At 37.2% G+C, this 23,293-nt stretch overlaps 1 protein-coding gene across 2 annotated transcripts; it reads left to right on the top strand.

The window, feature by feature from the left end:
- The first annotated feature begins 570 nt into the window (after nt 1-570).
- HSF2 (heat shock transcription factor 2) lies at nt 571-22,223 on the top strand. Of its 2 annotated transcripts, XM_026666054.2 has the most exons (13): nt 571-815; nt 6,147-6,255; nt 7,390-7,517; nt 7,716-7,840; nt 8,082-8,157; nt 9,810-9,871; nt 9,954-10,038; nt 16,641-16,801; nt 17,443-17,706; nt 18,293-18,398; nt 19,357-19,410; nt 21,220-21,304; nt 21,529-22,223. In XM_026666054.2, exons 1-13 carry the CDS (start codon nt 666-668, stop codon nt 21,807-21,809), a joined length of 1,686 nt encoding a protein of 561 aa, XP_026521839.2. In that variant the 5' UTR covers nt 571-665; the 3' UTR covers nt 21,810-22,223. The 2 variants fall into 2 exon arrangements, with proteins under 2 accessions (XP_026521839.2, XP_087828755.1); XM_087972629.1 differs by lacking the exon at nt 19,357-19,410.
- The last annotated feature ends 1,070 nt before the right edge of the window (nt 22,224-23,293 follow it).

Here is a 23,293-nt window from a genome sequence, read left to right as displayed (position 1 = left end):
CACGCACCCTACAGACCTCTTAGGAAAGGGGTGAGGTAAATAGTAGACAGTCTAAGGTTAAAGTTTTTGGGGTTTGGGGAAGAAACCACAGAGTCAGGTAGAGTATTGCAGACATTGACCACTCCGTTGCTGAAGATTAGATTAGAGGAGTATAGGACTGGACATGTAAACAGAGGAAAAGCGGAGCGAAAGTTAATCTTCAATTAAGCGCCGATGTGTTTTCTCCAAGGTTGCTGTGGTTGCTATCCCTCTGTTGCTATGGTAACTTTCCCTCCGCAGCTCCAGCATTAGGCAACACCCCCCCGCCCCCTTTTCACCTGACACGCGCGCGGCTCTTTCATTCTTATTAGGCGAACGCTTCTCTCAATGGCTGCCTCGGGTCACTCTTTTGCATTCCAGTCGGTGGAAATTTCCGTCTTCCGCCGCGCCAAGCCAATGGCGAGCCCGCGAGCCCTTCATCCAATGGCAGCCGAGGCTTCTGGCTGTTGTGGTTCGCGAGGGCCGCGCACGTGGTCCCGTTAAGCAGGGCGAAAGAAGCGGCTCCCGGCCTCTCGCGTGTCTCGCGAGCCTGCGCAGGCGCGCCAGTTCAAGGAACGATCGGCGCCGCCGAGAGGAAGGACAGCGGTCCGGATTGCCTCCGCTCTTGCCCCCTCCGCTGAGCCATCATGAAGCAACAGCAGCAGCCGGTCATGTCGGCGGCCAGCACTGGCACCGCTGCTGCCGCCGTCGCCGCAACGGCAGTCCCGGCCTTTCTAAGTAAACTTTGGGCTCTAGTGGGCGACGCGCCCAGCAACCAGCTCATCACTTGGAGCCAGGTAGGCGCTCTTAAGAGAGGCCAGCCGCGAAGGTGGGGGGGGGGGGCTTTTCCTTCTTCCAACTGCCGCCCTGGAGCCTTGCTTTCGCGGCCAGGCTCCCTCTCGCCTGTACGGCCCCCTCGGGCGGGACAAAAGGGCCGGCAGGAGGCGGTGTACGAGGAAGGGGGCGTGATCCGGCATGAGTCCCGGTTTTTTTCCCCCTCGGACGAAGGTTTGTTCCGAGATCACCGACGGGCCTCGGATCCTGTTACCTCCCCAATGCAAGCTCTCCCGTTCCCCGCATCGGTCGTTTCCCCGGGTCCGCGTCGCGCCCTCGTCCTTCCCGGGGACGAGGCCGTCGGGAGGCCTCAACTGTCACATGGCGGACTGCAAGGCCGCCGAGGGATCCTCCGAGTGGAAAGCGTCGTTGCAGAAGGGTCTGGACCGAGACCGCAACGGGGCGGGGGGCGGACACGTCTCTGGAGTGTATGCAAAACTGGAGAGATCCCTTGGTGCCGCTAGTGGGAACCCTGAAACATGCCCGGTTAGCCCTGGGTGAGGAAGCTGATCCCTGTTAGCTAGTCAAGCATCCCACTTGACATCTCTGCTCAACATCAAGCTGTTCCTGCGCCTAAGGAATGTGCGTGGAAAAGTCTTGACTGTGTGTATATGATGCTTCCCGATAGTGCTGATTTTGTACACAAAAAGAGGGCATTGAAATGCAGTCATCAATTTAATGTTCATACTCTTTCCATGCCCTGAATTACTTATTTAAATAATTGATATGGCTGCCTGACACTTGAGGTAAATAATAACCTCAATAATAAAAGCCACTCTACCGGCTGGACTTGCCTAGCCTCCTGGCTCATGCACCTGAGGAAAATGGCTTTAGGATATAGGAAAATTACTGCATTCTGGGTCTATCTCCCTATGGTTGGTCACAAACTTTCGAATGTGTCTCTGATAACTGGAAGAACTCACTTTATATTAGGCTGTCACCGGTTCTTTCTCAAGTTGGATATAATTCTTCATTTTCCATAAGTCTCTCCAGGCTGTCTCAGTTTGTTATTTTTCTTGTTCACCAAGTCAAGTTTGGCATCATATTTGAAAATTTTCCTGAATGTACTTACCTCAAGGTTTTTGCAAGAAAAATGTTTGTGTTTGAGGGTTTGTCCTTGTAATAAACAGGAAGTGGTGTTTGTGCCCCACGTTCTTCTGCAATCTTTAAACTGGAGCCCACCATTGATTTTATAACTGTATTAACTGCACATTCAGAAAGATCCACTTATTAAATATTTGCTGGAAGATAAAATTTCAAAATTTATTCTTGCTAGCTAATTTTCTGTCAATGGCTGTTAGAAGTAGGAAGCAATTTAATAAAGGAGTGTTGCTTAGAACAGTACTTAGGTCACTGTTCCGTTTTATTTGCGTATTGTTTTCATGGTCTATCTGTTCTTTTTATTGTTAACTACCTTAGCTCTGATCCATTGGCTATTAACATTTAAATAGGTTCAGAAATGATCAGGAATGTCAGTCCTGACTTCCTATTTTGCTTTATTCTAGCAAGAGTAAATTGGTTCATACATTTTCTTACTCTAAATAAAATATGGTCTAATATAGTAAATTCAATTCAATAAATTACAGTGGTTGAGTTCAAATATAATGGAAATCACAAGCAAATCCAATTAGGGTTTAGTTATTGACTGATGGTAGGTAGTCAAACTGCTTTTCTGTTTGTCACAATTTGGGGAAATTACCTATTAGTAAACATGTAACTTCATCAGCTTCAAGTGGAAAAAAACCTCTGTATAATATCAGTAGATTCAAATGTTATTAATATGGCTTGTTTCAGTAGACTTTTCTGTGGATGTTGGAGTATTTTCAGCATATAAATGTCCTTGGTCTTGAGTCTGATTGGAAATAGCGCAAATATAGCCTAATACAGTACTAGCAGAGATAGTTGCTCCATAGATCAGTATTTGGTTTCAAAATATTACAGAGAATACACTGTAACAATTAAGTTATTCTTATTCTGAGGAAATTGCTTACAAAAAAATTCTTCGATATTAAGGGTGAGAGAATTTACAACCACATTTGTTCTTGTGCCAAATACTTATATTTGGAGATGGAGAGATGCTGTAACTGTTGTAAGAAATACGTTTCCTTGTTACGATTTTGAAGTTTGTTTTTTTTCTCAGAGGAATTTAATATTAGAAAAAACAAATGAAGTTATACCACTTTCTATTTCTGCTGGCATAGGGAATAGTATTTGTTTTTTTTTTTTTACTTTTAAGATTGTTTTTGATTCTGTACAGGTTGCAACAGAGGAATTGGAAACTAGGGCAATCAATTTTCATACATACTCTTTGGATGAGTTAAAGCAAACATTGAGCAGATCCTAGGAGACATTCATAGTTTACATTGCCTTTATGCCATGTCCACTTGCATATGCCTTTTTCTTTTTAAAATATAAGTTGGGTATTTAATTGTTTTTTTCTTTATTCTAAAGTTTTATTTTGGATTAATCACTAGTAGGTAAACTAGGCTATTAGGTCATCTTAATGATATAAAAATAGATCTATAAATCCTAGTCTTCCAGAATATAATTGTTTCTAAATCCCCTTTGCTTGGAGATCCCATGATCCACTGGTATATTAAATGTATATCAATGTGATTTTATGTTGATGCTATTAGTAAGTGATTACCAAACATTGGTAGGATATCTCTGGTTTTAAGGCAGGACCATTTTGTCTTGTGTCTGAAGGGAATAGAGTAATATTGTTATTTTTTTATAATGACAGAATGATAGGCAGGCTATCTGTCGTTGCTATTATGCTGATTCCTGTCGCAACCATAGTCATGTGTTTGATTTTGTTGCTGGGAATATTAAGGATCACAGATTAATCTCCCCAAAATATATAATTTAGAGACATGACCAGAAAAATCTCAAGTTCAAATACTGACTTAATTTGGGAAAGCCATAATGTTGTTATTTGGGTTTTATTCATAATATTCAGTTGTGTTATAAGCCTCTTACAAGAATTTAGTTAATGTACAGGCAGTCCTCGACTTATGACCTTTCATTTAACATCAATCCAAAATTATAATAGGCTTGGAAATGGTGCTTTATAGCCCATAAAGCACTTCAGCCATCACAAAACATTGCACCACTATGCCTGTGGTCACAGGTCCACAATCTGGTATTTGTCAGTCTATTCACACTTACAAGGGGGTTGTCAAGAACCCCATGCTCATAGTGATAGCTGTTTGCAATCTTTGCCAACTTATTGAGAAAGTCAGAAGGGAAGCTGGCAGGGAAAGTTGCAAGCTGCTGCTTCTTGCTGAGTGAACTGCCTCCTGTCTCTGGAGATTGGCTGAAAGAGCTGCCTGACAAGGGGAACTGAACTCCTCTGATGAGGAGCAGAAACAGCTCGAATCCTAAAGCTTCTGCTTCATTTCTGCACCCTTCTGAAAGTGCTCTCTCCTTCCCATGGAGGGTGCAGAAACAAAAGTCAAATCTTGAATATTTGGGCTGTATTCCTGCACCTTACTTGGACAAGATCTTTCCTGCACATAGAGGGAAAGTGAACTCCAACAGGGTGCCAAAATGGAGCTCAAACCATTTTGAACCATTTTCCTGCACTCACCTGAAGGAATTCCCTTCTGTGAGAAGAGGGTAGCGAATTCCTTTGGTAAGCAGCTCTTTCAGCCACTCCCAAAGGCGAGAGGAAGCTGAAGCCTAAGCAGAAAATGGGGATGTAGTGTGGTAAGGAAAAAAGGGCAGGGGATCTCAGGTTGGTTGATGGGGGAGGCCCATCACAGAACATGTGGATGAGTATCTCTGTTCAGGGCTGAAAATGCTGCTTGGATTTTCAGCTCCTGAGTTAAGCCTCCCCCAGGAACCTCACCCTCCTTACCAAGACTCTGTCCACTTAATGATCCACAAGATCGCTTAATCACAACCATGATTGACAGGATTGTGGTTGCTGAGCAGAGTAATCGCATGACATCTTGCTTAGTAACTGCTTCATTCAGTGACTGAGATTCCAGTCATAATTGTGATTGTATATAAAAGTATTTAAAGATAGTTGTGATTATATATAAAACTATTTAAAATACTATGAACACTTTTTGTAGGGGAGGGGGGACTGCCGTAAAGTTAATGTTGATGTCTGACTGCCTAGACATACCCCTGCAATGTTCTTGGCAAGACTTGGTTTGGTTTGCCATTGCCTGCTTCTTCCTATAGCTGAGAGAGCCTGAGCGATCCAAGGTCACCTAACTAGCTTTGTGCCTAAGTTAGGACTAGAATTCAGGGCCCTCTAGTTTCTAATCTAGTACTTTAACCACTATACAAAACTGGTTCACATACACACATATATGTAATAAAATCTGTGTAATTAAAAAAAAAAGAGCTGTTCCCTTGTAGGGGGCTTAAATGATTAGCACTGCCTTTCCTTAGGTTAGCCAATCTGGTGGGAGCCTGCTGCTAACAACTGGTTAGGTGTTCATAGCAATAGCACTTAGACTTATATACCACTTCACAGTGCTTTACAGCATGCTCTAAGCCAGGGGTCCCCAACCACCGGTCCACGGACCGGTACCGGTCCGTGGAACAAATCCTACCGGGCCGCTGGTTTGCTGGGCGCCGCCATCTTGTTTTGATGAAAAAGTGCTTCCAGTAAGATCACCGGAAGCACTTTTTCATCAAAACAAGATGGCGGCACCCAGCTGATGCCGGTACCGGGCCGTGGCGCCCAGCTGATGCCGGTACCGGGCCGCAGCATAAAAAAGGTTGGGGACCACTGCTCTAAGCAATTTACAGAGTAAATTGCCCCTAACAATCTGGGTCCTTATTTCACCAACCTTGGAAGGATGGAAGGTTGAGTCAACCTTGAGCCGAAGAGGATGAACTCCTGGCAGTGAACAGTGAGTTAGCCTGTAACACTGCATTCTAACCACTGCACCACCATGGCTCTTAAAAGTAGAAGTTATAAAAAAATACATGTTTTAGAACCAACCTGTAATCAAATAACCTGTAACCAAAATTTGTTTTGTTAGGCAGTTTTTATATGGTCAAACATAATAAACTGTCCTGTAATTTGATCTGAGTTTCTGTCATTAATGTATTCATGATTTGCCTCTTCAAGATTCTGTGCTAATCTTGTTCATAATCATTACCATTTTCAGTGAAAGCTCTTATAATTTTGATATTAACTATATATTTTTAAATTAGAGGTTATATTTGCACTGAATAATGTTTCAAGGAGAAGTTAGCTGTAAATATATACAAACATGTTTTTCATTTCATGTAGATTCTGACCATAATTGTGTGTGACTTTTTAATTTCAGAATGGCCAGAGTTTTCTCGTATTGGATGAACAAAGGTTTGCCAAAGAGATTCTTCCAAAGTACTTCAAGCACAACAATATGGCAAGCTTTGTGAGACAGCTAAATATGTGTGAGGATTTTTTTAGTAATATGCACTATTATATATTTAGATCTACACTTAAAATATAGAACATTTTATACTATTAATCTTGAAGTAGGTTCATTTTTTGTTTTACTAGTACATTTTATCAGTCATTCAGATTAAATTTTGATCATGAACATAAAATATTTTCTAAGGAATGTAGTTGCTATATTTTAGGAATTGCATTTGCTGAAATTTTCTCAGTGTTCTGGGTCCTCTGAAACACTAAAATCCAAAAAGGATTGTTTTCATGCCTTGTGTCATTATTGAACATTAGAGCTTCAGGGTTATGAAAAGATTTGACCTTTTGTAACATGTCCTTAAGCATCAGTTTGCAGAACTATTTTTTCACAAATATATTAAGAATAAAATTCTATTGATAACAAGTATCACCTGGAAAGGTTAGGTTTTGCTCAGTTGTAGTAGGGCCAGTTTATCTCCCAATTTTGAGATGGCAATCTTGTTTATATATTATGGCTTGGATTCATCATAATCTTCCTGCAAGCTGGAAGAATACTTTCCAACAAGGGAAAATGTTTGATACAGTGGAACATTTCCATTGGTTGACTTGGAAAGGAGGCAGTTTCTGCTGATTTCTCTCTATCTTTGCAGTCTTTTGTACCCCAAAGTCTATTCTAGAAGGTTATGCCATTCGTTGGCATGTAGAAAAAGGTGATGAGAGAATGGGAATTAATTAAAATTATTCATGTTCATTTTTCATGAGTATTAGTTTGCTAAGTGAAATTCTTTGGGGAGAAAGTTCTAACTGGCTAAAATTTCAAATGAAATCCATTGTAGTAAACATACCAGTGCAGTTTTCTTGGAATAATACAGTGTTATACTATATTAGGATAATAGCATGTATTTGTTAAACCCATTTAGAACATATGTGAACTAAGTGATCAGGCACTGTTTCCTATGTTGATTTTTTTATATATATGGCTTCTGTAGAAATTAACAGAATGGATTTGAGTGATAGTAAAAGACAGTTGTGCATTAGTGAAACTGTTTACACAAGAATTGCAGTTTTGGTACATTGTATAAGTATGGAAATCTTCACTTTGTTGAGTGAGGCCTTTGAATATTCTTGTTGATTTTTGCATTGTGGATATAATTTTTTAGATGGTTTCCGTAAAGTGGTCCATGTGGATTCTGGTATTGTTAAATTGGAAAGAGATGGACCTGTTGAGTTCCAACATCCCTATTTCAAACAAGGACGAGAAGACTTACTGGAACATATTAAAAGGAAGGTTAGTGAAAAGTTTTATAGATCTTTGAGCACCTTTTGCTGAAGTTCACCTATATTATGCATATCTCACAGGCATCATAGTATTTTGGAATTCATTTCCAAAACAAATTTCAGTTTTTGTCATCACAGAAGACCTATTTCAAGCTATTATCAATTTGTATATTATTTCTCATTTGTATCTGGAATGTTTTTTTTATAGGTTTCTTCCTCAAAGCCTGAAGAAAATAAAATTCGCCAAGAAGATCTGTCTAAAATTATAAACAGTGCTCAGAAGGTTCAAATTAAACAAGAAACCATAGAATCTAGGCTTTCTGCACTTAAGAGGTAAAATACACATTAGTCAATATGATGCAACTTTATTATCAAAATTGGAAAAACTGGCCTTTTATATCAAATATTTCAACATGAAAATTTCTACTTTAACCTTAAAAATTATGTCTCACACCCATAGAAGAGATGATCTGTGTCATATTATTGCTTATTATTACTGTTTTTCACAATATATTTCTAATATTCATCTGCAAACATTTTAATCTTTGCACTAACTATGAATGTCTTGAAACAGAGAAAATGAATCTCTTTGGCGAGAGGTAGCAGAATTGAGAGCAAAACATCTACAGCAGCAGCAAGTTATTCGAAAGGTAATTACCTTAATTTTTCTAAGATTCATTTTAATATATAATCTATGTGAAGGAAAAAGATTGGCTTTAGTGAATATAGTACAAATTGGTAGATTAAATAATTTTTACTGATAGCAATTGGAGAGTAAAAATTTCTCCAAAATCGGAATCTTTAGAATAAATCAGGGCAGATAAAAAATGTATGTGGGAAAATCTTATTACTTCAGCAGAAATCCTTGTATATAATACTTGATGCTTTAGGCTAATTGTAATGTTGGAATTATTTCAAATGCTTTTGTATTGGCTATCCATCAGTTGTGCTCATTGTAGAAAACTTAGCTCAAGTTACTAATGCAAGTGCTTTATTTGTGAATGTTGATGTTACTAAGAAAATATACTAATAGAGATAATTTTGTAAAAATTATGAATATGGAAAAAAACGTTCCTTGCTTGCTTCAAGGGGCAAAATATACCTCACCCAATCTATATATTTTCCAACAGCCTCATGTACATGTCAAACAACAGGGGCAAGATATTCAATCCCTATAGAAGCTGACAAGGGAACATCCATGGAACCAGCCTTTTCTCCCCCATTGCCATTGATTGGAACTGCTTGTTTTGGAAGGAGTGAAACCACTGTATAACAGTGTCTTGAATCCCCAACCATAATAGGCAGTCTAGAAAGTTCTTTAGAGGTCAGGGAGGATCCAAGATAGCTGTGTCAAAGGTCATATACTAAAACAACCAATCCCATATTGTTTATTTCTAGGATTGCTTAAAAAGATCCATATAATCTGTTAAATCTAGAGCATCTGCCTCTGGAACCACATTATTTTCTCAACAACATTCTTCAAAGGACAAGACTATAGTTGCCTAATATTGCTTACTTTAGGGCAGTGATCCCCAACCTTTCTTATGCCGCAGCCGGTATCCCCAACCTTTTTATGGTGCAGCCGGTACCGGCATTGGCTGGCGCCGCCATCTTTTTGATGAAAAGTGCTTCCAGTGACCTCACTGGAAGCACTTTTCATCAAAAAAATGAGGCGCTAGCGCTCGATGAGCTTTTCCGGGTGAAATGGCTTTCTACCGGAAAAGCTCACCGAGCTAAGCGCCGCCATCTTTTTGATGAAAAGTGCTTCCGTGAGCTTTCTACCCAGAAAAGCTCACCGGAAGCACTTTTCATCAAAAAGATGGCGGCGCCAACAAACCAGCGCCCGGTAGGACTTGTTCCACGGACGGTACCGGTCCATGGACCGGTGGTTGGGGACCCCTGCTTTAGGGCAAGTTTATTCAGAAGGGAGTGCACCAATATCTCTTTAGAGGTATCAAGGAACCACAGTGGTGTTGACAGTTTCCTGAACCAGCTCTTCTCACATGTCCAAGCCATCTGAAGCATCTGTAGAGCACTCTATCTATGTTATCTCAATCTGACAGTTGGAATAAATCTTGAAATATAGGCTTTTATGTTTGAGAATTTGCTGAAGAGATCCAAATAAGTTATTAACTTCTTTTGTTTTTGTGCAACTTGGTTAACAATTTGTTCTCTTATGCACAAGAAACTTAATTTCCAATGTAAATTAACACATTCTGTTAAGTTCAGACTTATTTCAACAGAAGTAGGAAAGTTTGTTTGAGATTGAAATGCAACAAAACATACTGTATTTTTTCTGCAGATTGTGCAGTTCATTGTTACTCTCGTTCAGAATAATCAGCTTGTGAGTCTGAAACGCAAACGGTAAGCTTATTTTTGAGAGTTCCGGCAATATTTTTTTAATGTAGCCTTTACAACTGCATTAACATATTTTTTTCTGATTTAGCCCACTGCTTCTGAATACTAATGTGGCTCCAAAGTCTAACTTATTTCAGCAGATAGTCAAAGACTCATCAGAAAACAAACATCATGTGAGTTAATATTAAAACATATTTAAAAGTAAAAAGTTATCTACCTTCAGGGAATTATCTTAATATCGATGTTTGAGATACGGGTGAAAACCAGTTTAAATGAAGTTTTATTTTATATGAGGAGATTAGTGATTGCAGTTCTAAGCAGAGACTTCCAACAATTTTTACTTGCTGTAGACCTACAGATTACAAGTAATCCTCAACTTATATAACAGTTAATTTAGTAATCATTTGAAGTTAAAACGGCACTGAAAAAAGTGACTTATGGCCATTTTTCATATTTGGACCATTGCAGCATCCTCATGGTCATGTGATCAAAATTCAGACACTTGTTTTTTTTAATAAAATTTTATTTCAGTTTTCCACATATTAAAAACATCTATTTTAGTGAACAACATGATTCCAGGTTATCACAGTTCCATACAAACATGACTATAATTTCATATTCATCTTTCACATTTAATTTCATATCTTACCATTACTTTACATATTTTGTAATTTCCTCCAACTTATTTTATATATATTTTCAATTCATTATTCAACTTATTTTCTTAAATTTTAAATAACTCTCATGTCTTTATACTCATTATACTTTATATTTTTGTCTGTCAAGTTTGCTATTTCATCGCATATTCTTATTTCATCATTCCAAAAATTCCATCTCAATTCAAAAATTTCAAAAAGGTTTCCCCCACAATTATCATTTGGAGTGTGCCACCCCTATAGCTTATATATCATTTAATTAATCCCCCTTTAAATCCCAGTAATTGTTTAACTAAAAAATTTATAACAGTAATCTTCTAACAACTACATTACATATATACCTTTTAATTCAGATTCCACAAGTTTCCCCTTTAATTACATAAAAAATAATTATGATTTCAAAAAGAAAAATTAATCTATTCAATTCATCATAGACCAATATTATTCTCTTAACAACAATTCTCATATTTCATTTAGCTGTAGTCTATAAATTCATTAAACATAGTTTAAAAACTTATCATAATTTCCCTTTTTTCACATCCATTCCATTTAACTCTTATATTGTTTAATAAAAGAAAACAAATAAACATTGTAATAACAAAACAATATCAGTTCCAAACTTTCATTTAATATTCTATATTTCCCTTTTTTCTTAATTAATTTATTACTTGTGATACATTTATATTACACCTCCTCAACTTGCAGAATTCCCTTTCTTAATTCTTAATTAACCATTATCTCTGTCTTTTGAATAATTTCTTTTCATTTTTATTCGATTTCCATATTTCTTTGTTTCCTGGTTCTGTTTCTTATTGTCTCTTTTTCCCTTCATTCTTCCCCTTCTTTTCTTACTCCAATTTTTGTCCCCCTCCCTCTTTAAAATTTCCTTCTGCATTTCTCTTTTCTTCTGTTTCCTTTTACTTTGTTTGGTTTTCAAAGTAAACCCCTTTTAGTTACCTCCTCAAACCTCCAATTTTTAATTCCCATGTTTTCCCCCCTTTGCTTTAATTTTCGTTGTTTTCTTCATACTCTAAAATCGCCATTTCTAAAAGTTGTAAGGCACAGCAAAGCAATTTACCTTCTTTTTTTAAAAGTTTTATTTGGGTTTTCACACATACAAAATACAAGTAAAACATCTTTTTTGAAAATAGCATGGTCCCGGGTTGAACTTCTTTATACAGACACAAAACTCAATTTCATGCTCCTTTTTGTATTCTATTCCATATCTTATACTATTTTACATTTTCTATATAGTTTTTCCCCTCTTTTAATTTTCTCAATTTTATTTTGATTATTTCATCTCAATTCAAATCATTATATTTATACTTTTATCTGTTCTGTTTCAATTTCATATTATCTTTTCTCATTAAACAAATTTTCTTCTGTAGTTACTAATTGGAGTATGACACCTTTATATCTTTTAATTACATCCATTCAACTCTTATTTAAACTTCAATATATACCTTAAGTTTATGACCTTCAATATCATACATAATACATAACTTCCAATCGAATTCTGCTTGGTACATTCTTATAATACACACTATATTCTTTAAAAAAAAAAAAGATTGTAAATATATGTAATTATAAGCCCTCATTCCATTCCAGTTCAGTTCTATCATTAATAATCGTTAAAATCTTAACATCTTTAACACTTCTGTTCAATTAAATATCATACTTCCTTAAAAACACATATAATCTCCATAATTAATTTTTCCCTTATTTCTCTTCACATATGTTTTATAAATCATTAAATATACCTTTTCTTACATTTCTTTATTGACAAGCATTCCACTGAATTACGATAGCTATTTTATCAGACATTTTAATCATACATTGTTTCATATTTTCTAAAATTATTTCTGCTTCTAATATAACCATACTATCTTATGTCCCTTTGCAGAATCCCTTTTTCCATTACAGACATGATATTATTCCGATTAAAATCGGAATTCCGATTTTTTGGCAGGCGGGCGGCAGCGCGAGCGGCGGGTGGCGCGAGCTGAGCCCGGGCGGGCGGGCGGCGCGAGCTGAGCCCGGGCGGGCGGTGGGCGGCGCGAGGGGCGGGCAGTGGGGGGTCTCTTTTGGCCGGCCCCGATTTTTTTTTCAGAGGGGAATATCTCTAATACATTAAATTTTCACCCATTATCTCTAAATAGGCCCTGTTTCTCTGTATTTTGTTTCTGTCCTTTATGACTTCTTTTGCTTTCTTTCTTCCCTCTCATCTTCTCCCTCCCCCTTTTACCCCCTTGTCTCTCTATTTCTAATTCTCTCTTCTGCATTTCCCTCTTCTGTTGTTTTCTGATTTTATACTTATTTTTCACTCTTTTTTTTTTTTTTTTTGGAGTTGTTTTTCCCAATCTTAAACTTTCCATTCTCTTTCCCCGTTTCCTTCCCCCCATCTAAGATTACTTGTTCATTAAAGATGGCTTCTTCTTTATCGCAATCTTCTTGTTCTGCAAGCGTTTCTTGTTGTTTCTCATAATTCCAAATCTCCGTTTCTAAAAATTGAAATACGAAGCCAAAAGAACCTCTCCCTTCTTGTGCATCTTTTTGTACTTTTTAAGTTCCATTTTCAGTTCTTCTAAAAGTGGAGCCATTTTAAATAGTTTTAAACAACCACCCGATTGATTTTAGTCATTCAAAACAATAACAAGAATCCAGAAATCATCAAGTAATCCAGATAGTCCTGAGTTATATCTTCTTATTTCTTTTTCACTTTCTCTTCCTGGGTTTTTGTTGTGATATTTCAGTTAGAATGTATCTTTTGGAAGTCTTGTTGAGGTTTTGCTGTAAGTTCTTTTTAATTCCGGGCAGTCTCCTCCTTTCCAGATCCTGCCCTTTGATTCTTTTCTCTCCTTTCCTGTTTTCAAAAGCTTTTAATTATCCAGAAATCTTTTATTATCCCTTTGACTTTTTATTTTCAGCATTAAATGCCTATTGATGTCAAAGTGGATTTTTTTTTACTTAAGTCTCTTAGCTGTCAGTATAGCAAAAGGAGAAAATAAAAACCGAATCTTTTCCCTTTTCTCTCTCCTTCGCAATTTAAAAATCTTCTTAGGGAACAATGTTATTGTTTTTTAATAGCTTCAATTCCAAGGTACCTTATTTGGCTTTTGCTGTTTGACCCAGTCAACCAAAACTTTCTCCTCTTATCTTCCTCCTGCACATTTTTTTCCGGTTGAGTTCTTTGTAGTGGCCATTTCTACCACCGCTGCAACTGCCTTCGGGAAAGGGAGTAATGGCCAGCTGGGGAGGAGAGATGCAGCTCTCCTCAACCCTGCAGGCAGCTTCCCCCCTCTTCACCACCTCTACGGGGTGGCTTAGCCCCGAAGCCAGCCAGCTTGGTGTGCTCCAGCGGCGAGCACGGATCGAAGCCTCGCAGAGACGAGGTTTCGGTTTGTCGCTGAAGAAGCTCAGACCGGAAGTCAGCAATTTACCTTCTTGTAGCTTTTCTTTCATGTTTCTAAGTTCCATTTTTAATTCCAAGAACAATTTTTAATTCACTTCTGTCCAGTAACCTAATTCAACCAGTATCTATGAAATTTACTTCCAACGATCAGCTTTTATCAATTCCTCTTTAGGGTTTACCAGATTCATCCAATAGTTCAATATCTATAGATTAAAGTTTATACCAAACAATCCCAAGATAGTTTCTGCCTGCCTTTTTCTTTGTTTTAATATTCAATATTCTGCTTGTATTTTCCAGGGTCTCTATTTTATTGTTTCAAGATTTCAGTTACTTTGTATCAAGTGAAAGTTTATAAGAACCAGACTAAGGGGGAAAAAACCCCACAAGTTATTTATTTTACCAGATGGCACTCTCCATATATCTCCAAATTCGACTCTTTTTTCCTTCCGCTTTTTCCTTCTATTTGAGGCTTTTTTGTTAAAGTTCAAAAACCCAATAAGTCCAAATGTCAATTGTTGTTTTTTAATTTCCCTTTGACATGTTCAAAATTCAGCTTAGATTAAGCCTGTTTAGTGTCAAAGCCGTATTTTTATCCAATTTAATCAGATAGTTTCTTCTGGCTTTCTAGATTTGAAGCCACTTGCAGCTGTCAAAACTTAGATGTTGCGCCAAGTTAGCCCAGTCTCCATGCCATCGTCTTCTTTCCGCTCCTGCACAATCTTGTCCGGTTAGCTCTTCCTCTTCAGGGTGGCCATGTTTGACCACCACTACAGCCGTCTTCGGAGAGCAGTAAATGCCAAGCCAGGGAGAGGAGATGCAGCTCCCCTTGACCCAGCTGGCGGTATCCCCTTTCTTCACCACCCCTACAGGGTGGCTCTGTCCCCAGATGCAGATGACCGGGGTCCTCCGACAGGAGAGCACAGATCGAAGCAGTGGATGATTGCGGTCTCCACTTCCAACCGGAAGTCCCCCAAATTCAGACACTTAGTTAACAAGTGACTCATGCAATGTTCTGGGGCCATGGGATCATATTTGTGACCTTCTGACAAGTAAAGTCATTGGGGAAGCCACATTCACTCAAAAACTATGTACCTTAACAACTGCTGTGATTCACTTAACAAATGTGGCAGGAAAGGTCGTAAATGGGGCAAAACTCACTTAACAAATGATTCACTTAGCAACAGAAATTTTGGGCTCAGTTGTGGTTGTAAGATGAGGACTACCTGTATTGAAGAATCAAAATTGTACAAACGCAAGTCACTTTGCACAGATGTACATACCCTGATATTCTACATTCTCCTTTAAGTCCGCCCTTTGAGCGCTCTCTCTTGTGCATTTTTCAAGATGCAGGAAATAGAAGGCATCACCATCCCATAGTTTTATCAATAAAAAATCGTTTCCACTGGAATAAATTTGCCTGTATTCTACCCATTGCATTTCTTTTCTGTAACCATTCCATTTTTTAGTAAACATGGTTGGTCCATGTTTGTGCCCATTATTTTGTTTTTAAAAGAATAACTTTTATCTCCTCTGTTGAATATAACAACTCTCCTTCAGCTATAACGATTTCAATTACAAATACATTAAATAATGGTTTATATTAAACCAAGCTATACAGTGCAGTGCAAATGTTTGAATTCCAGTAGAAAGAAAATTACAAAGTTTGTGAGGTTGATTATTCTTGAGTTTGTGGCATATTTCCATTTCCCTAAGATTTTTAATTTCATTGTGGGTTGCATAATACCCTTAAATTCTTTGTTAAAAATTAATTTTTTGTAGTTTAAAAGACAAAAAGGCAGTTTTATATCTAGTAAAACATTAGTCAAACTCCAGTAATCAAAACAGCACCATCTTTACAAAATGGAGTTATTGATAGACTTTAATTAAGGTTGATAGTTGCAGCATATAGCTTCAGGTCAAAAGGCAGAGAATTCAGAAAAGCCTCTTAAATTAATGGCTTACAATATTAACAGACTGAAGCCTTGTTTTAACCCTGAACTGGAATCCCACTCTTAAAGTTTCGTAATTAATGTCACTCAGATGTGAAGAAAGAGTCAACACTGCTCCTTATATAGTGAGTTGTAATTAGGATTGTAGCTGGATGATGGAAGAGAGAGAGAGAGACAGAATTATCCAATGAAGGCTTAAATTGATGTCTCCAGGACAAAAGTGAGAACTACTAATAAACACCATTTGAATAATGAAATATTTTTCATTGATGGCTGAGATTAGGTGCAAGTCTGTTCATTTCTTTCTCCTAAATCGAGTAAGAACCTCTGTGTTACAATACCATAGAGGTAATCCTCAGTTTACAGCAATTGAGCCCAAAAGGTGATTATATGACCCCAGGACAGTGTAACTGTGATAAATATGAGTCAGTTGCCAAAGACACGGGGATGCTCAACGGTCCTAAGTGTGAAAAATGGTCATGTCACTTTTTTCAGAATCATTGTAACTTTGAGCAATCACTATTGTAAGTTGAGGATTGCCTGTACTTCTTTTAGTCAAGATATTGCTCTTAAATTATTTAAGAATGATTATCCTGTTAGGAATCCTATTTTAATTCCATAGCTATGGAATTAAATAATTTGTAAATCCATTTCAAATGCACTCTGAATGTAGCACTTTTAACTGTTTCTTATTCATTTTGAAGACATTTCTATACTTATTTCTGTTTTATCTTTATTATGCAATTATGTTATTGCAGCTTGTAAATGGACAGGTTTCACATAACAGGAGTGATGGTTTAAAGCAAAGAGACCAACTGTCAGATGACATTATTATTTATGATATCACTGATGATAGTGGGGATGAAGAAAAGGCACCTGTTACTCCGGAAACCAGTGAAGATACTGTTTCAGATTCAAAGTAAGAAACATTTATATGTGTAATAAACATAATTGCAATTTTGGACAATCCTGCATTGATGCCTGCAGTTTTAAATTCTGTAGATAAGTTAGCAGAATCCAAATATTTTCATTAAAATAGTAGTGCTTAGATCTGTCAAGACCTGATTCAGATTGTATCACCATAAGGACTAGTAGCAAATAACAATAGTAAAATTATTAATAATCCTGGCTTGCTTTGCAAAGCTAACTTAGAGCATCTGTTTTTGGTGATGGTGGGGTGTTTAAAAGCAAAAGTTCTAAATGCCTAATAAATGTAGTGTTGCAAATACTTTGTGGATTTAGTTAAATGGATTCTGATTTGTTTTTTAAAAAAGCTTATGCAAATATACACAAGTTAAATTTTAAAATGCCACATTCAGTTTAAGAAAATGTGCATGTGGAATGTGTGTGATTCTATTGTGTAAATATCTAGTCTCCCTTCTATTACCTCTCCAAAATGTATTGAACTTCTAATTATTCAAAGGGAAGTACAGAAACAGTGAAAGGGAAGTACTCAACCAGTACAGCTTGTTGAGCAAAGCTGTAAAACAATTTCATAGTTTTACTTCTCATCAAATTACAGAAGGCTTGTTTTTCGTTAATTTTACATTTGCATTGCAGCTATAGTCCTGACATTGTAATTGTAGAAGATGATAATGAGGATGAATATACACCTATAATTCAAGAAAATACAAATGCTGAACCAGTTGGTATTTCCTGTGATGAATCAATGAGTCCTTCCTCTGATGGTGCAAACCCATTAATGTCTAGTGCTGTTCAGTTAAACAACCAATCGACTTTAACAACAGAAGATCCAGTGTCAATGATGGATTCTATTCTTAGTGAAAATGGAGTGATCTCACAAAATATCAACCTTCTTGGAAAGTGAGTCATGCATTACTTTCTTGTTATTTTTAGCTTTAAAATTTATGCACCATCTTATTATCGTCCTCTTTTAATTGCACATGTATTTTACATTGCACATATGTTTTAAATATGCTGATTATCTGTTTTCCTGTTAGGAACAGGCTAAATTCAGAAGAATCCAATTTGCTTATTATTAGAATATGGAATTTTGAATTCAATGGTTTTAGAGTAATTGGGTGCTTATTTGAATCCACAATAACACATGTACTCTAAGTCTTTAAATTCCTAAATAATTAGGTTTTTCTGTCAAATCAATTTCCATGCGCAATATTCTTGATAAATATTAAGTATCTCTTACAGATGAATTTCAGATAGCCTGGGTGGTTGTATCCAGGGCTTTGTGTAATTGTATTTATATGCTGCTGTCCTTGGAATTCATACTTTGTACCAGTTGATACTCTTATAGAGAAAAATACTCAAATATTTTTACATTATATAGAAAATAATAGTGCATTTTTCTTGATTTTATTTTAGAAGTCCAAAGTGGTAAGGAGGGAACAAGTTACTGCTAAAAAAAAATTAAATGGTCGTCTTTTTTCTTTAGGATGGAACTCCTGGATTACCTTGAAAGCATTGATTGCAGTTTAGAGGACTTTCAGGCCATGCTTTCAGGACGGCAGTTCAGCATAGATCCAGATCTTCTGGTGGATGTAAATATCTGCTGCTGCTTCTTTTTTCTGCTTCAATTTTATAAAACTCTTTTCTCTTTTAAAATGTTTTCTTTAGAAACATAAAAAAACTATATGAACAGTGTGTTGTCTAAGTACAATTAATTTTACAACAAAAAGCTAATAATTGTAAACATAGTATACATATCATCGATAACAACCACATAATGATATTAGCTTATCCATATTATAATACCTTCATTATATAGTTAATCATTCTTTTAATCTTTTAGTTTCTAACATCTGTTTCTGTTAGTTAACCATTAGTAAAACAAGTCCCTTTTTAAAAATAATGTTTCTTCCTTCTCCTTTATTTTTAACGTTAATCTATCAATCTCTGCACATTCTAATATTTTTTTATAACACTTTCATCTGTAGGAATCTCTTCATTTTTCCATTGTTGTGTAAAAACAATTCTCGCTGCAGTTAACACATGTAAAATTAGCTATGTATTCCCTTTATTATACTGTTCTGGTAAAATAACAGAAATATTTCTGGTTTAAAATCAATAAATACTTTATCAAGGTGCTATATTAATGCCAATTGCAACTTTAAAGTTTCAGAAAAAAATAAAAAAAAATGTTCAGAGTAGTTTTCTGAATAATATTTCCAATGTAGATATTTTCATAACCAAAATACTGGGAAATTTAAAAATAGTCAACTTTATTATTTAGAATAGAATAGAATAACAGAGTTGGAAGGGACCTTGGAGGTGTTCTAGTCCAACCCCCCCACTGAGGCAGGAAACCCTACACTACTTCAGACAAATGATTATCCAACCTCTTCTTAAAAACTTCCAGTGTTGGACCATTCACAACTTCTGGAGGCAAGTTGTTCCATTGCTTCATGGTTCTAATTGTCAGGAGATTTCTCCTTAGTTCTAAGTTGCTTCTCTCCTTGAGAATCTTCTTTTTAAAATGTGACATTTTGTTTTGCTCAGCTTTTTTCGAGTTCCGTACAGATGAACCCTACAAGTCATATCAGTAGTACAAAAGTAAGTTTTACATTGGCACATCAATGAAATGTGTTAAAACATCACATGTTCGTATTTTTAAAAGTCTGAATTTTAGCAAGGTCATAATTTAAGATCAGTTCTATTTATTGGAATTGCCATGCTTTCTAATACTGAACTCAGCCCCTTTTCACAGCTTATTATTCCATGTTCTATATCTTATCTAGTACATCCTTACAGAGATTTGGACTTACAGGGACGTACTACAATTTAGAACTATCAAAATAGGGATGTTTGTAAAATGGGGAAAATATTTTGGTTTGAACCTGCAACAAGATGTTGTATTCCAGAAGTTTTGCTAAGCAATTTCAGGGGACCCAGTTTGGCAATACTGAAACTTTAAATGTGGTGCCGTTTCAAGCTTCAGATGAAACAAAATCTGGGATCGGAAACTTGGACAAAGTTCCTCTCCCTGCACCTTCCCTTAACTGTTCCCAGGCGTGCACATCCCACCAGCCTGCCTTTCCCCCATCTTTTCAGGATCTTTTTTTTCTTTTCCCTCCCTTCAGCCACAGCATATTTCACTGACTGATCCATATCTCTTAACCTGCCAATAACTTTCCTTTTCTCCTTGCCTCTCCTCATCTGCCAACATCTTCACTTTTTCCATCCTCAATCCTTTAAACCATTTCTACCCATATCAAAACAGCTCTATTTTGTTCCATGGGGTATCAAAATATACCAAATATGTATGTTTTAGTTCAGGACCAAACCTTCCAAAACAAGCTGTGGCCTAAATGCTTTCTACATATTAGTGTAAAGTATTTATGTGGTAGGAATAAAATTACAATTTATATATTATGGTATTAATGTCCCCAGTCTGTTTTTCATATATGTCGAGGAAATACAAATAAAGGCTTCTAAAATTCCAAAAAATTACATGACAAAATGTTAGCTTGTCATTGTGTTTTCCTGAAAACTATTATTACTTGTTTTGGTTATAGCATCTCACATATTTTTAAATGCTGCTGCAGAATACAGATAATCCTCTGTTAATTACAGTAACCAGGACTGAAATTTCCATTGCTAAACAATGCAGTCATAAAATATAATGTCACATGACATCACTTAGCTATGGTAGTCCTGGTAGTTCCCTTGCCTTTATTAAGTGAGAATCCTGGGCTTTTAAGCAAGGACTTCCTTGCAACTTTCTCCTGGCTTCCAATTAACAAGTCAGTAAGCTTGCAATCAGGGCAGTGTGCCACTAAGTAACTGATATGGCCAAACACAAATGGGGGGAGGGCTGCCACCAGGGGCCAAAGAGCCCACATGTACACTGCATTGCCCTAGCCATCCCCAGTTCACTTTTGCTGTCTTCTTCTTCCCCTCACAAGGCAGATGCTGGCTATATGTGACTTCAGGAAGGCTGCATGTGGCCTTAGGAAAAAAGCATCACGTGGCCAGCACCTGCCTCACAAAGGGCCAGACCGGCACACCTCATCAGCAGTGAAGGAAGATGGCAAAGGTCAGCTGGGAACAGCAGCGCACAGGGAGGCAGAGACGGTGAAGTGCAGGGCAGGTATAAGAGTAAAAAGGGGGGGGGGAGATAGGTGGGCCTGAGGAAATTGAAGTGCATCCCGCAATTATAAATGCGGATAGGTTACCAAGCACCTAGATTTTGATTATGTGATTACAGGGCCCCTGCAACACCGTAACTTCAAGGACCAGGTGGAATTACCATTTGTCCAGTGACATTGTAACTTTGGTCATAGAACAAATGGTTATTACCTGTATTTTACTTTGATAGGCTCTGTTCTGTAATATATTTTCTTCATCTCATCTTTTATGCAGGTGGAAACAAAGGGAATTGAAACGATGAAAAGTAATAGTCCACAAGAAGACTCACAAAATGTGCCTAATTCAAACCCTAAAACAGGTGACTGAGTTTTCATATTGTAAAATTGTTTGCTTGTCCAGTATTCACAATTTATGGACATTATTTTTAGATATGAACAATGCAATCAATGCATACTGGTAATCTTCTACAATATATTGAACGGGTTCTATTTTTTAATCACTTTCATTTTGTAAAAATACAGAAATGGTCTTTCTGTTTGTGTAAAATAATGCCTTTATTTGACTTGTTTTCTTCTACTATAGATAAACAGCTCATTCAATATACTGCTTTCCCTCTCCTTGCATTGTTTGATGGAAACCCAAGCACAGCAACAGAGAATACACAAGAAACCACATCTTCTGTAGATAAATCTATAGAAGTGGATGAACTCCTTGAAAGTAGTCTGGATCCTCAACCAACCCAAAGTAAACTTGTTCGTCTGGAACCTCTGACAGAAGCAGAAGCCAGTGAAGCTACATTATTTTATTTGTGTGAACTTGCTCCTGTGCCAATGGACACTGATATGCCATTGTTGAACAATTAACCCAATATGTTTAAGACAAACTATTTATTTAGGTTGTGTTTTGGGGGGGATGTTTATCTTTTGTAAACATTTTTTGTGAAAGCAGCTAATGGGGACTTGAAAAGATTCTATTGCTTCGACAAAATCAGAGCAGTTTAAATATTTACACAAACCATCAACAGTTCACTCACACTAGTTTCATTATATTCTAGTGTCGTTGTACTTTGAAGTACCAGCTAACTTCTGAATACACATAATCAGTTGCTCTGTATTAACCACTGTGGTATCTCTTGTTCATTTTTGGTCCTAAATGTATGACTGATACATTTTTTTTTTAACTTTTTGATGGAGGTCATAGATTTCCAAGTTCTATTCATTACTTCTTTATTTTTACAACCTTGTTTAAATAAAACTGTTAGGAGGACCAGAACTTTATTTAATGTGTCACTTAACTTCAAGTCTTTTATTTAAACGCTACATATTTTTAGGGACGTTAGAATACAGAGGAAAGAGATTGTGGAAGGAGACTGTCTGGCTCCCAGACTGAGGTTAATCTTTTCCACAGAAAGGAGTTCTGCATGAAGATACTTCTGGTTGTGGGATAGAGGGATCAATCTAGTCTATAAAATTAATTAGATTTTAATCTCAGTTATACAAATATCTGTGTCCTAATAAGTAAAAGCCAATTCTTATGGATCATCTTCCCGTTTCATAAAAACCTTGCTGCTGGAAAGTTGGAAAAATGTTTCCAGGTGTGTCGCCGAAAACAATGTTTATCTAAACATCTATTTACAAATGCCAGACCACACAGTAGCTTCAGTTTATGTGTATTTAAATAACTTTAAAGAAGTGGAGATACATATCTATGAAATATATGCGTATAAAGGACAATTGAGTGGATATCATACCAATTTCCCCAAAATAAGACCTATCCCCCCCAAAACAAAAGTGCTACCATGTTTTTGCGCGGTCACCCAATATAAGCCCTACTTAAGCACCTGCGCAACCAGCTGCCCACCCATTCTGTCTGGTTGCTTATGCTGCAAGTCAGGGAGGTGGAGCTGCTCCACAAGCCCCATACTGGCTTACCTCAGGGCCCCAACAACCATGCCTTGACACTCCAGCAGCCCCATCCTCAGGTGGCTGTGCTTGTGTGGCCACAACAGAGCAGGAGGCTGAACAATGTGCTGGTGCCACAGCTGTAAAGTGAGGCAGGTGTCGGGGCATGGATTACCTGGTTGAGGGGCCTTGAGCTAAACCGATAGAGAGCTCTATCCTTGTGGCCTCAGTACATTGCTTTGCCTCCTCCATTGCGGCTGCATGAGCAAGTAGAAGAAGTGGGCCTCCCAGGTACCGGTACTCTTAAAAGTACATTGGAGAAAAAATAAGACATCCCCCCCAAATAAGATCCAGTGCTTATTTTGGAGTGCAAGAGAAAATAAGACCAGATCTTATTTTGGGGAAAACATGATGGCTAGGTTCTGGGCATACTCTCCTGTAAATAA

This window comes from Notechis scutatus, chromosome 1 (genome assembly GCF_049901735.1).
Source record: "Notechis scutatus isolate UNSWTSFEM ecotype Mainland chromosome 1, rNotScu1.2, whole genome shotgun sequence".
Lineage (NCBI taxonomy): Eukaryota > Metazoa > Chordata > Lepidosauria > Squamata > Elapidae > Notechis > Notechis scutatus.
The sequence above is the reverse complement of the archived record's forward strand: the minus strand, read 5'-3'. Positions and strand labels throughout refer to the sequence as shown.